Raw genomic sequence first — 12,995 nt, 5'->3', positions numbered from 1 at the left:
ATGAGCACTAGAGATATGGTTAGACCCAGAAACAGATAAACTATAGAATCGGACTCTAAGACAGAAAGTTTAGAACCACTCAATCCTCAGCCAAGAACACCTCAGCAGGTTGAGCACGGGCAAGCCAGGCTCCGAAGCTGACGTGGACCGTCTTGGTTTGAAGAATACGTTCTCGCTTCTCGAGCGTGCCTTTCAAAGCTCACTTTCACAGCGTCAAGTGTCCAGTACCTTCAATACTCTTCCTTATTGTCTCGAGTATGTGCCCCACAATCTAAACTTGACTGGTGATGATGAGTATGTAAAGATGAAAAGATGGAACGCGTAAATAATGCTCAAAACCTATGTGTGAGTCGACATGAATAACAATTAGTTGCGAGTCCGGCGCTTGTGTCTGTATGGTTTTCTTCATTTGTGTTCTGTATGTTTTTATGTGCCTTTCATAACTATCAACTATAAGCGGTGCCGCACTATAAACAAGACAACCTCTTTGAAAGGCTCCAGTTGGGCCAAGTGTGCTCAGCATGCAGCCTGACGTGTTCGAAAGTCTAGCCATGCAACGCGCTATATGTTAAAGAATTAATGTCTGAAGATCCGCATTGCCAACCAAATAAACACCAAGGGAGGACGGTGGGGTTGACTAACAAAAGAAAGCACCATCGCGGAAACTTGTCGACTATCTTTCAGACCATCTCGATTATCCGCATTTTGCTGAAATTATGTCAAATCACGAGTGAAAGTTTACGCACTGAACAGTACCAATCCTTTGATTTCACAGGCACACATTTGATTTCAAGAAACTGCACTCTAATCGCAAACCACCATTTGGGTGTTACACATGGCACCTATGGCATTGTTTTTATTAACGATGGATATTTCTTCCCATCAAGTGCAGCTACCGCAAAGATTTTCGTTAATTACATTCCATACCACAACTTTGATAGTTTGTGGGCATGACAGAAAAGTTACCAACACTATTAGGCCTAGTCATTCAGTATGTTGTCGCGAGAAGTTTGTCCATGACAAGATGGAAGATCCGGGGGTCGAAAAGATTGCACTCCAGCACTGAACCAAAATCTGAGCAGCGCATGTGATAAAAAGTTTGCATTCGCGGCCATGAGATCAGCGATGACAACAGGCCGCACCAAGGTTATGCAAGTCCGCGCACTAGCAGCAAAATGAAAGCTCACAACACAAAGCCAGAAAAAATTAAACTCATGGACGAGGTACCAAGGGAGATTAGGATAACACTTTTCCTGACAGGAAGTTCAAAATACACTCGATGAGAACGCACTTGCCATGTGGAGTGCGCACAGTGAGTAAGCGGGCGGCCGAGCCACGTCGGTGCAAAGGTTGCTCCGTCATATAGGCAGGCCCCCTCCTTCCTCACTCGGTGAGCTGAAGCAGTACTGCTGCAGTTTTTTTGTTATCTTTTTCTTTCCTTCCGCGCATTGTTCGTTCACCCTGCACCCCCTCTACAACAACTTTGTCGTGCTCTCCCCAGTTCACTTCTTTCACAAGCGCACTCACTACCGCGTTTGTCAAAGATTTTCCAGCATAACCAGTCTTGCATCTTGGTGGGCTGCACAATAAGCAGCATGTATATGTGTGAGATTCTATGGAAGTGTTAACAGGAGTAAGAAAAAAAAAACGCATTGTAACTAGTCCTGCACTATAGGCAGTTACATTATCAATGGTCTGCACTGTGGTTTGGCGTGTGGTATTATTTGCTTGTATTTTTTACAGGCGCACCAGCGTATGCTGACAGTACATGTGTAGCTACTCAACCCCGGAAACACGTACTTTTGTATCGTCTCATAGTTTGTGAGTAATATTGTAAGCTGCATGAGCGGGAACATGTGGGAGCGTAGAAAACGGTCTAAGAGGCAATGTATGGCGTCTCATCGTGGCCACTGAAGGAAACCAAGTGGAAAGGGTTGGCACTTCCGTCTCATTTTGGCCAATGCAAAAGGACAGTTGACTGAATGTCACAGGCTATTCATGATGGTAAGACAGTACACTACGCATTAGTGCGTGCTGTTTTAGCTCTTCACACGACACCTGCTGTTGATCTATATTTTTTTCGTTTGCTTGTGTGTGCATCTGTCACACAAGAGATAAAATAGAATAAGACTAAGAAAAACAATATTGCTTTTTGCCACGCCTGAGTGCAATGTCAAGCGCCTCATGTTGAAGCTGTTGTCGTTGTCATACATTCCACATGTTGTAAAAACAGACACTTCATGGGAGCGACAACAGTTAACACAAAAGAATCACTCTTTACAGTGTGTATTTTACTGCACCGTCCGAGTGCGTATTGAACTGTTGTTTGAGGCTGATTGCCACATGCTTGTGTGTTCCCACTTAAGTTCCTCACAACAGTACATATGGTAAGACATTTTCTTAGCCAAGATTCACTGAAATTTTACGTCCTTGTGGGGAGTTCACTCGGGAAAACTTTGTCCAGAAGTTCTGTAGTTACATGAGCCCCCCACTCTCTCCTGAATTCTGATGGAGGAAGGTGTTTTACTGAAAACAGCTAATAAAAATAAGCATTTATTTAAAACAGTCAAAGTCTTTAACAAGTGCCCACGCCCACCTCCCAAAAAATTCCTGGTTACGGGCCTGAGTTACATGCAGAGGTACTGCCTCGTTTTGCGTGTTTAGGCCTTTAAAGAGCTTTACAAAGTGCCAAGAAATGCCCCGATCATCTTTTTCAAGCTGATTCGTGGCTCGTTTTGCCTTGCTGCAGTCACAGCCTATTGGATGCCAAGATCACGACGGTGCTGTCACAGAACCACGACCACATCATCCTGAGTGCTGTGCAGTGCATCATTCAGAACATGATTGCCTGCGAGGACAGCAGCCAACAGCAGCTGCACTACTTGCAGAGTGCGTTTCACTTTCACTCCGCCATACACTCACTCTGTGGAGCTGCGCTTTGTTGTGCGTAACGCGTGCTTTTCTTCCATTGCAGCCTGCGGCTTTGGGGGACTGTGGAGGTTCGCTGGCCCTTTCTCCACGGTTGGTGTCACTTTGTATTCATCGCATTTGTACAGGTGTCCGAGAGTTCCTCAGTTATTCCTTATTGCTCAGTGATTTCGTGTTGTAGACAAGTTGACTGAAGCAGCACCCGATCATTAGTTACACTGTATTGCTTGAGAGGATGTTGTGCGAATTTCCTCGCTAATGCTGTGGCAGTCATCACTTTAGTGCAGACTGTATCACTCTATCTACAGTGTATTGTGATCAATGTAAAGCCAGTGCTGGTCACTAGTAGTGCAATGGGGGCACTGAGCTAAAGAAATGCATGCGTGTCTGATGGTAGTCAACACATTTTGAGGTGTTGGGACTCTTCCAGTGACACATGCTTACGATGAAACAGTGTTTGTGTGTGCAGTGTTTTTACTTGCTGTCTAGGCTCAGTCCACAATTCTTAGCAGCCTTCTCAGGTCTGGTGTTTGATATATCCTTTCAAACAGCAAAATATTAAGCAGTATAATCGCAGGACAAGTAAAACTTTGTGGGGATCTGGGGCGCGGCAAAACAGAGAGTGTTTGATTAACAGAAATACACAAACACTTCATTGCCTTTGGCAGCACCCCGAACAACAAACAATATAACGTCCGCTCCTGGGACACAGAGAGCAAATGCTCCCGCACACGGACGTTCACAATAAGGGGAAAACGCGAGAACGTCTCAGCTGGCAATAGGGAGCTTTGACACGCCGGTCGAGAAAAGGTTCGTTGCGACTATGCTGCGCACTCTGACGATGACCATCGGGCCTGGTCGCGAGGTTTAGGGCAAATCTCATACACGTAGACCTACGGCAAGTGCGGCTTGGTGTGGTGCAACCACTTCAAGCACTAGGCACTGCTCTTGGCTTAGCGTACGGTACTGAAGCTAACGCTCAGGTTAACACGTCTGCCGGGGATGCCAAGGCACCCAGGCAGGCTACAGTCCGACGATTACCAAAGGGGACGCGGACGAAGGAAACACATGCTTACCAGGCGCCGACCAACAAAGCAGAGCCCCTTTCTGGCGCGCACGTGACTCGGCCTCCCGATTCTCGCAACACGTGCCGCGCATGCGTGTGGCGCCATATATTGCCACGTGCCGTTAGCAGAGTACAGAAAGGAAAAAAAGCGGCCGTACGGCAAAATGCCCGCAAAATGGTTCCGGGTGCGTCTCGGATCCCCACAAATTTTTGTTGGGCTAGTTAGGGCATTTTTTATATGACGGAATGTTCAGACGAGATGAACACAGAAAGAGGCATAAACGAATGTCTGGCGTGGTTTTTGTCGATGTCTCTTCTTGTACTCATCTCGTTTGCGCCTTATTCCTTCCGTAAAACACAGGAGGACAAAGACAAGTGCTACAGTGCAGCACTTTGTTCAGTGGTCCCGTTTGTCGTCTTATTGCTGTCATCTACTGTTCTCCTACAATGGTTACTTGTGCATTGATGATGGCCACAAAATGTAGGGAACACACATTGGGCTTGCCTTTCATAATTAATAAGAATGCGAAATACTTCTGATCATAGAGAAAATATGGTCATTGACTGATGATGAAAAAGGTAGGTGGCAGATGGGTGCATGAGAGAAGGAAAACATTGAATGCAAACTCTCTCTTCTGTCTCTTATTGGTGTATGTGTGCCTAGCCCTTTCACTGACTGAAAGCCTAGCAGTCAGCCCAGGTTTTAATTAAGTCATTCATGGCATGTTTTTTGCATTTCTCCTCCAGAGCCAAACAAACTTGGACAACGCCGAGCTGTTTGTCAACTGCCTCGAAGCCATGGTCGAGACGAGTCTGCCAGCCGACGAGGGTGAGCTCAGCCAGTACCCAAGCTCCCTGTCAGTGGCCTCGGCTATCAACCTCTCCTCCTCCATGAGCAGCCTGACGCTGGCCTCACCCACCGACAAAGACGGCGGGGCCTGCTCGGACGGGGGCGGGAGCGCACCCACACCTGGATCGGGTGCCCCGCCCGACCGTGCCCGCTCGGCCTCCCAATTGTCCAAGCAACGCAGCTTCAAGTGTAAAAACACCAGCGGGTCAGGGGCACCCAAAAGCGGACGCACTTCGCACTGAAAGAACACCGCATTTATCACCGTTAGTCGCGGGACCTTACAACAAAGGCTGTGATGTGATTACATTTCATTGGACACCATTACTCCACAGTGCCACAGTGCCAGGTGAGGATGTTCTTCGGTGTGCCCTGCGAAACCCAGCCTACACTACTGCGATGGGACCAAGGTGTCTGCTTTCGACAATGTCCCACCTTACACCACTAGCCAGGTCACCTGCTTCGTATCGGGGCCGCTACAGTCTCTGTGATTGTACCATATGCGGATCGCCAGATCTCTCGGAACCCTAGGGCAAGTGATGCCTCGGCCTGTGCTTCAAGGCTGACTTCAACATGTGAGGTAACCCTGGGGTCGACTTCGATGGCTTCTTCTACACAGAGGCCTAGATGGCAGTGTGGTTCCAGTGTGAAAGCTGTTCTTATTGGTGCAGTAGCCATGGCAGGGCCATCAAATTGTGACCTAACTTGTGACTGCTGTGTCAGTGCAAGGATTTAGGCAACACATTTTCCATTCCGGTAGCTCAAGTCGTGATAGCTGCTGCACACTCACTGCAGTGTTCACCAAATGGCCATCGAACCACGTCTGCTTTACAATCTGACAGTTGTTCCTGTCATTTATTTCTAGCTCCGCATGTTTGACAATAATCGGAGCTTCACCTCAAGTGGTGCAGTTATCACAGTGCTCTGTCACCTACTGATGAAACCTCCATGTGACACTGTGGCAAGCATCCTCGTATTTCCCACCGCAGTTACAGCTCGTCACGATGCGCTTATCTTGACAAATGTGTGGCTGCATAATCTGCGTCTTGCGGCAGCACAGTTGCAAGTTCCGAACAGCTGTCTAACGAAGAAGCAGCTTGTGGTAGTTTCTCTCACGACAAGCTGGATGGGAGTGCACGGTCTCTCATCTTGAGAGGCACTCCAGCAGCAAAACAGTCTCCAGACTTTTGTTCAGAGAATCTTTGCTTTATCATCGCCATTCGTTTCACTCTGGATATGTTTTAGAGGGTTGCAGCTCAACTGCTTCATTATGGGTAAGATTGTGACCAGTTGCTATGATTATGCAGGTTTTCTTTTCTAGGTAGACGCGACCAAAAGTTATTTCGTGAACTTTGCAACTGGAAGCACGGTGTGACAGACCCGTGCATTTAGCTTGAACTTGTGGGTCGAATACGTCACTTGCTTAAAAGAACTTTGTGAAAGGGAAGGACTGGGACTTTAAATCTCTGCATTTCTTAGTGTAATCTGGTCTTGGGAGCCCAGTGACAAGTCTCTATCTAGTTGAATAAGTTTACTCTGGCATCTTTGAAGAGAAGCTCGTGCTTGTCTCTGATGTGCTCGAAAGCAAGTTAGCGGCGGCGAATCGTTTCGATTGCTGGTGTCTTGCCCGTTGGATTTCTTTTTTTCTAGGATTGACAATCGCTGAGTGCTCTTTGCATGCTCCTTTGTTTTTGTAACGGGGTTCATAAAGTGACGCGGAAGCTAGCCATGATTCAGGCGGGTAGGTGACAGCTATGTAAAAAAAAAAAAAAACACTCAGTGGTGAAATGGTCAAACGGTGCACTGTGCAACTTTCTGGAGTGCACGCTTTTCGTAGTGTGGTGTGAACAACAGTTGTGCCAGCTTCGTGTGATTGGGTAATGCTAGCCTCTTTGTGGTCAGCCAGCTTCGACAAAGAATGTATTGAGCAAGAAGCATTTCAACTTCGAACGTTCAGGTCAATCTTGGGCACTTCCTAAGAATGTTGCCCATGCTGTGCGTTTACGGCTCTGGGCATTTTCGATAGTTTTGTGGACGAATGCATAGTTTGTTTTATGTATGAGCAGGCAACGCTGGTCTACTCCTGCTGTTTGTCTTCACAATTACAAAACAGTGCATCAAGTATAAGAGGAAGGAGCATTGGGTATGCATGACTAAATTCGATGCTTATGCCTGTACGTTGCAATTCATTACACAATTAATTATAACCCAGAAGGTGCTCTAAATGTGGACCTATTTACTACTAAGTGAGCAGGCTGGTACTTCTCTTTTAACTATTGGCTACAGTGGACCACGTATTCATGGGGCCAAAACACTGAAAGGGCAAAGATGCATTGAGAATATGGGACTTGACATAACCTTATGCCAAGTTTTATTTCTCATATGTCAAGTACAGTTAAGCCTCGATATAATGAACTTCTGTGTAATGAAATTTTCAATTTAACAAACTATTGAAGTTTTTATTACTTAATGTCCGTGGAACACCACACACTTTCATACTGGTGGATTATTTGAACATTGCAGTACCACTTTCTGTGTAAAAATAAATTGTTTGGTATCTGTACTGTAATTGAAGACTGCACTTAAATTTCATGAAGTTTTATTGTAATGAAGGTTGCCTTTTTTACCAACCTTGTTATAAAAAGGTTTAACTATACCTATTCCACAGAGAATAAGACTTGTGAGATGGCACTGTTAGCATGTCTGGTACAGCATCGCCTGCAGAGCATAAAATAAGTGTACCACTGGGTGATATTCAAGGGTTCTCAAAGAGCAGCCATACATTATAATTATCGGATAGCATACTCTCTGAAGATTGGTTGATAGGTTAGTGTATAAGTGACCAATGGGTGGAGATTTTTTTTTTATTATTATTGAGGTTTTGTCGACTGCAGTCTGTTAGTGCGTAGTTGGCCACCTGAAAGTACACATTCATATTTTCAAGTAGGTAAAGTCACTAGGTTGAGGACTTGTTTCCTTCAAAAAGCAGTGTAGTCAGTATTTATTGAACACGTTTGGGTCAATGCAGAGCAGATACTCTTGAAAGTTCACCGCGTTGGATCTTCGCTACAGAACAACCTTTTGTGGTATTCCTCAAGTGTTGCTGAAAACATTATTGCGTGCCCATGTGATGCGTCAAGAGCACCTTGACAGTTGTCGAGTAAGAGTGGTCAAAAGGGCTGCCACTCACTCAGGTGTTTTTAGGAAGATGGTATCATTAGGGATCGTAGACTCTGTCCCATGTTGGTTGACACTGCACAGCGTTGGACTGCACTAGTTTTTGTGAGAATCATGTGGGCTTTGAGAAGGCTGTACAGTTTCTGCCGTCTGGTGCTTCAAAGAAGACATGCACAGTTAGGCTCAAGTTGGGCACAGAAGTAACTCTAAGAGCTGAGACAGAGACGCTTCCAATTCACGTTGTGGAGGCAATCCCTGATTTTATTTAGACTCGGATGTTGTTGTCATGTGGCTTGTACAGCTTTTGCAAAGTGTAGAAGCTGCATTGCGTGCACTGAACTTCAAGCGAGCAAAGTGTCTGGTGGGGTCGCTTTCACTTGCCAGTGTTACTCAAGACAGTTATCTCACCAGCTGAAGTGATATTCAGAGTCAGCAGTGACACACACACAAACACAAAATGAAGAGTACAAATAGTGAGGAGTTTTTCATGAAACGAGGCTGTGATGTTTCATAAGTGGCATTCTGTCTTTGTTATTTTAGTTACCTTTTTTTTTTAAGACTTGGGTGGCTGGCAGTTTCAGCGTGTTTAAGGTCTTGCTGTGGAGCAGTCAAGGTGTGGTGTTTGCAGGGCCCTGTGGTTGCATGTAGTCTCATTTAAGGCAGTTGTGACGATATTATTTCACCAACACAAAACATTTAGTGATAGTTCTATTTGCCTGGGGTCTTGAGTTCCGTTCTGTAAAGTCTTCAAAGATATGCTGAGTCTGTGTGCACACCAAAGGATACGGATGAAGGACAGCCGTGAGAAATGGTTTGTCGTCAGGTGCAGGGCCACACTTTTGTTGTCTGCTCCAGCCACACTGAGGCTACCGCTCTAGGAAGTGCGACAGCTTTTTGTTGACTTGTGATGTGAGAAGGAGATGCCCTTCTGCCAAAGGAGTTATGTGCAAAAGACACTATGAAGGACCATTTTCAGGATGTGTTTTTGTCAGAGTGTGTCATGTCCCCTACCTGCTAGACTTGCATCTTCAACAACGGCCTAGCGTGCATCGAAGGATGAGCGTGTGCTGTGCCACGTGCTTCTTACCTCGGTGTTCATTCCCCCCATTTATTATCGCTCTTGTTGTCGCTGTTGTTGCTGCCATCATTCTCATCATCCATGCCATCGTCACGTAAAATCATGATCTGGCATTGTTTCGCGCAATGTGTCGTCATCTGGGTTTGCTAGTTGGTGTACGAAAGAGAAGTTGATTACCTCTTCCATTTATTTTGGAGAGAGAGAGAGAATGTGTTCTAATTTATTGCATGGTTCCAGATTTTACATCTTTCTATGGCAAAAGGAGGCCTGCTCCTGTAGATATGCGTGAGTGGTGTGTGTCTGTGTGTGTGAAGTGCATGTGCTTGGTGTGGTGTTTGCTGTAATCTCTGCACATGTTTTTGAGTCGCCACAGAATGTTCTTCTCTTCTTAACAGTGAGTACACACATGTTCAACTTGTGGGCCATTATCATATACACATATTGCCACAGAGAGACAGATGAATGTTGAAGGGACACTAAAGGCAACTATTGTTGAAATAGCGGTCCAGAAACCCCGTAGTGTTACTTTTGTGCCAAGGAAAAGCATATTTTGGAATAAAATCACGTTTAAGTGGTCCGCAGTGGACCACTTCAACGTTAGCGCGCTTTAAATTGCCCACCTCAAGAAGTGGACCGACTCGCATCACTGTTGCCGTGCACAACGTTGTCCAGCTTTACTGCGCTAGTAGCAGCAGACCGAAAGCAGCGGGAGCCACAGCAGCAACAACGGCCATCGATCAATTTCCCGCCAATGGCTTCGAGATCGCAAACGTTCGTTTCAACTGCGCCCCGCTATATGGCACTAGCTGTCCCGTGTAACCACACGAAAATTGAATTTTTGCACCACTCGCGCCATTCCTCATAGTAATGTCCGGTGGTTGTTTCTTTCCATGAATCAAACAAAAACAAACAAGCAGCATTTTATTGCATCTCTTGATGCACAGAAGGCTCTCTATTTAGTGCAGTTAGATCAATTACTAGTGATTAATTGTAGGCAGTCCATCTGATATCATTGGGATCATTTTGAAGATGTTCTACTGCGGCGCTCGTGTTCTTTTGCATATACCGTAATTACTCGGAAAGTAGGGCATTGTTGTTGATAATATTGTGGTTTTAGATGTTGTCATACATTGAGCTTTCACTCTGACGTAAATTGTTATTTGACTTTAGTGTCCCTTTAACCACTGTTTTACTCAATGTTTTCTGAAGACAGCTGATATGTTTTATGTTTTGTCTTGGTCTCGTATTTCATAGGTATGTGCTGTTCTGGATCTCTGGTTTGTGCACCGTTTTGTGTCCAGGCGATTTCGTTGTGTGCCGTAAATTGGCCCCTTCCCCTCTGTCAAGGCATTAGGCTGTCGTCACGTGCACATCCCACAGTGTTGCTTTCTGTGGGTCCTTCTATGTGTTTGTGTAAAGCTCTGTCTATAAACTGCAATGAGTATGGTCTTACTGAGAAAGTGACAGGCATAGCTTGTTTCAACCAATACAATTAAGGCCTTGAGATAAAAAAAGCAACCCTACTTTGATGCCTAAAGATGTCCCAGTTTTTGATAAAAGTGTACGCAGGTCGTATGGATTTGGAAACATTGTTTTTATATAAGTTTTGAAACAAAGCAGCAGCAACCTCAGAAGTGGGTTTTGTTAAGGCTTGAATAACCATGTATATCGAAATTTGTTTGGCAAGCATTGCAAGAGCTTCACTGGTCCTTCTCTGTCAGCAGTAGTAATCCTAGTAGAAGCCAGTAGTAATCAATTCATCTCTTTCGAAGAAGGATCTACCAAAGTAGGATGCGTGGTTGCACCCAGTCCGTGAAAGTCGCAAGTACTCGTAATTTTGTAAGGGTTTGTACCTATGATGCTCTTGATGCTAGCATCATTCAGTACATTCTTGCCCTCTTAATTCGTGCCAGCACACTGTGCGGAGTATGCTATTAGTGACACCTTTGCGGCGTGCTTGGAAAAGTACAAGTTTGTAGCAGCGACCATGACTCTATCATGCGTGATGCACCTCGCGATGAGCTCCTGTAGTGCGTGGATTTGTGCTGCCCACCAAAACTGTACAGTGACGAATGTGTCTATTTTTTGTAACTGCTCCAACCGGAGCAGACGTGTTGTTTACGGTTGATTGCCCTCTCCTGTTCGCCAGGTTGACCAGTTGCGTATACCAAAGTACCACCTCTTGTCTTGTCCCGCTGTTCCGCCCTTCTGTCGGGAACTGTGATGTGGAGCCGGCTCACTGACGTGCCACGTGCTAGCGTAGTGTGCCGTCTCAGCAGCTCTTGTATTGTTGAATGTATATCAGAATTAAAGTCATATCTTTTATCCATGGCTACACTCGAGCAGCATTTGCATATTCTTTTAACAGTGAAATCTGTTATGAGATCACAATAACAGCCCATCATGATGGCCAAGTTGTCTGCCATTGCCACCAGTGTCTGCAATTGTTAATAGTGCACAATGCGAAAACATTCGGCATATCCCAAGCCTTGTGCAAGTATATGTAGTGCGAAGCAGTCAGCAACGTCATGCATATGCCATAATGTTTGCTTGTGTAATAAAACAAGGCAGTCATAGCACAAGTGCCATGAGCATGGCACATAAATCATGTTGTGCATGGCATACATGTCATGATTTTCATTCATCACCTGCAATTTACGTTTGTCATGCAGTCGTGCCTTACGTTACCAATTTCGGTAAGTATCCAATTAACAAACCTGCCACGAGCACCCCGTGACGGTGTCATGTAAATCATGTGTACATGGCATGCACGCCACAATTTGCGCCTTACATCCTGTCACTTATATTCATCATACACTGTTACATTGTGGATTACCTTGCTGAAATGGCCAACTGTATCATACTTTAGCTCCCACAGTACACTGTTGAGTTCTGTGTTGAGCTCGTGTGCACAAAGGTCGTAAATGGCCTTGTTCTGGAGAACAGAGAGTTCAGGTTCTCCGTGGTCAAAGATGTCTTGAGGGAGAAAATGAAGCGTATACTAACTGCAAAGGACTGGAGGGAAGACATTCAACATGTGCTATACCTGTAGGATACTTGACACGTTTGGGAGTGACCACATGGATTAAACTATTCCCGTTCAACTCAAGCAAGCAACTCTTTCTTAGTGCTGCCCAGCATTGAACCACTCAGCAAGGCATAACGTCGTATTAATAATAAAAAAAACAGCCCTTACGAGGCGAGTGTTTCTACCAAAATATTGCTGGTGGAAACATTTCCTGAGCATTCACACCAAGATGCCTTATAGTAATGGGCAGATTGTTTGATTGTATATTTTGTATGATGCAAGCTTAATTCTGGCAAAGCAAAATCCTGTACACACTGTGCCCAATTCAGGTATGGGCCTGAAAACAGGCTTAAATTCTGGCAAATCGGAAAAGCAGTTATTTGTGCTGGATAATGTTGTGGAGCCGAAAGTGTTTATTTGTGAAGCCCCCGTAGAGCTTAACAGAACCTCTAATGAAATCATGTAGTAGACATGATTGATGACTAGGCAAGGCAAGTGCCAGCAGGGGAAATTTCATTAACAGCAGTAAGCAGTGTAGTGACCAAGTTTATATAATTTGTAAAATAACAGATGTTGCGTAGTTATAAAATCTCTCAGTGCACCTTACTATTTGTTTAAAAATGTCTCTGGGTGATTCCACGAGAGATCGACACGGGTCCAAAAGTTGGTATTTTAGATTTCATTGAGTATTTTATATTTCGTGCACCTCTCACCAGGTAGCCCTAAAGTCAACATCGTTTTATGATTAATGGCATAACTTACGAGAAAAAAAATATCAAACTTCACCAACACGGAGGCACCAATTTCGTCACCTGTCATTTTCGAAAATTGCAGATGCTATAAAAAGACAAATATTTTTGTTTCAAGGAAG

General features: G+C 44.9%; 1 protein-coding gene across 7 annotated transcripts in view; it reads left to right on the top strand.

Annotated features, from left to right (window-relative positions):
* LOC119168574 (neurofibromin 1) overlaps nucleotides 1-11,431 on the top strand; it is a 237,568-nt gene extending 226,137 nt beyond the window's left edge. For all 7 annotated transcript variants that reach the window (XM_075890506.1, XM_075890501.1, XM_075890504.1 and 4 more), the window contains 3 exons: nucleotides 2,750-2,889; nucleotides 2,975-3,021; nucleotides 4,742-11,431. In XM_075890506.1, the coding sequence (XP_075746621.1) occupies nucleotides 2,750-2,889; nucleotides 2,975-3,021; nucleotides 4,742-5,086 (532 nt within the window). In that variant the 3' untranslated portion in view covers nucleotides 5,087-11,431. The remainder of the gene's footprint in view (nucleotides 1-2,749; nucleotides 2,890-2,974; nucleotides 3,022-4,741) is intronic.
* Nucleotides 11,432-12,995: the final 1,564 nt, after the last annotated feature.

The sequence above is a fragment of the Rhipicephalus microplus genome, chromosome 3, assembly GCF_043290135.1.
Source record: "Rhipicephalus microplus isolate Deutch F79 chromosome 3, USDA_Rmic, whole genome shotgun sequence".
Taxonomy (NCBI): Eukaryota; Metazoa; Arthropoda; class Arachnida; order Ixodida; family Ixodidae; genus Rhipicephalus; species Rhipicephalus microplus.
Note: the sequence above shows the minus strand (reverse complement) of the source record. Positions and strands in the feature narration are given on the sequence as shown.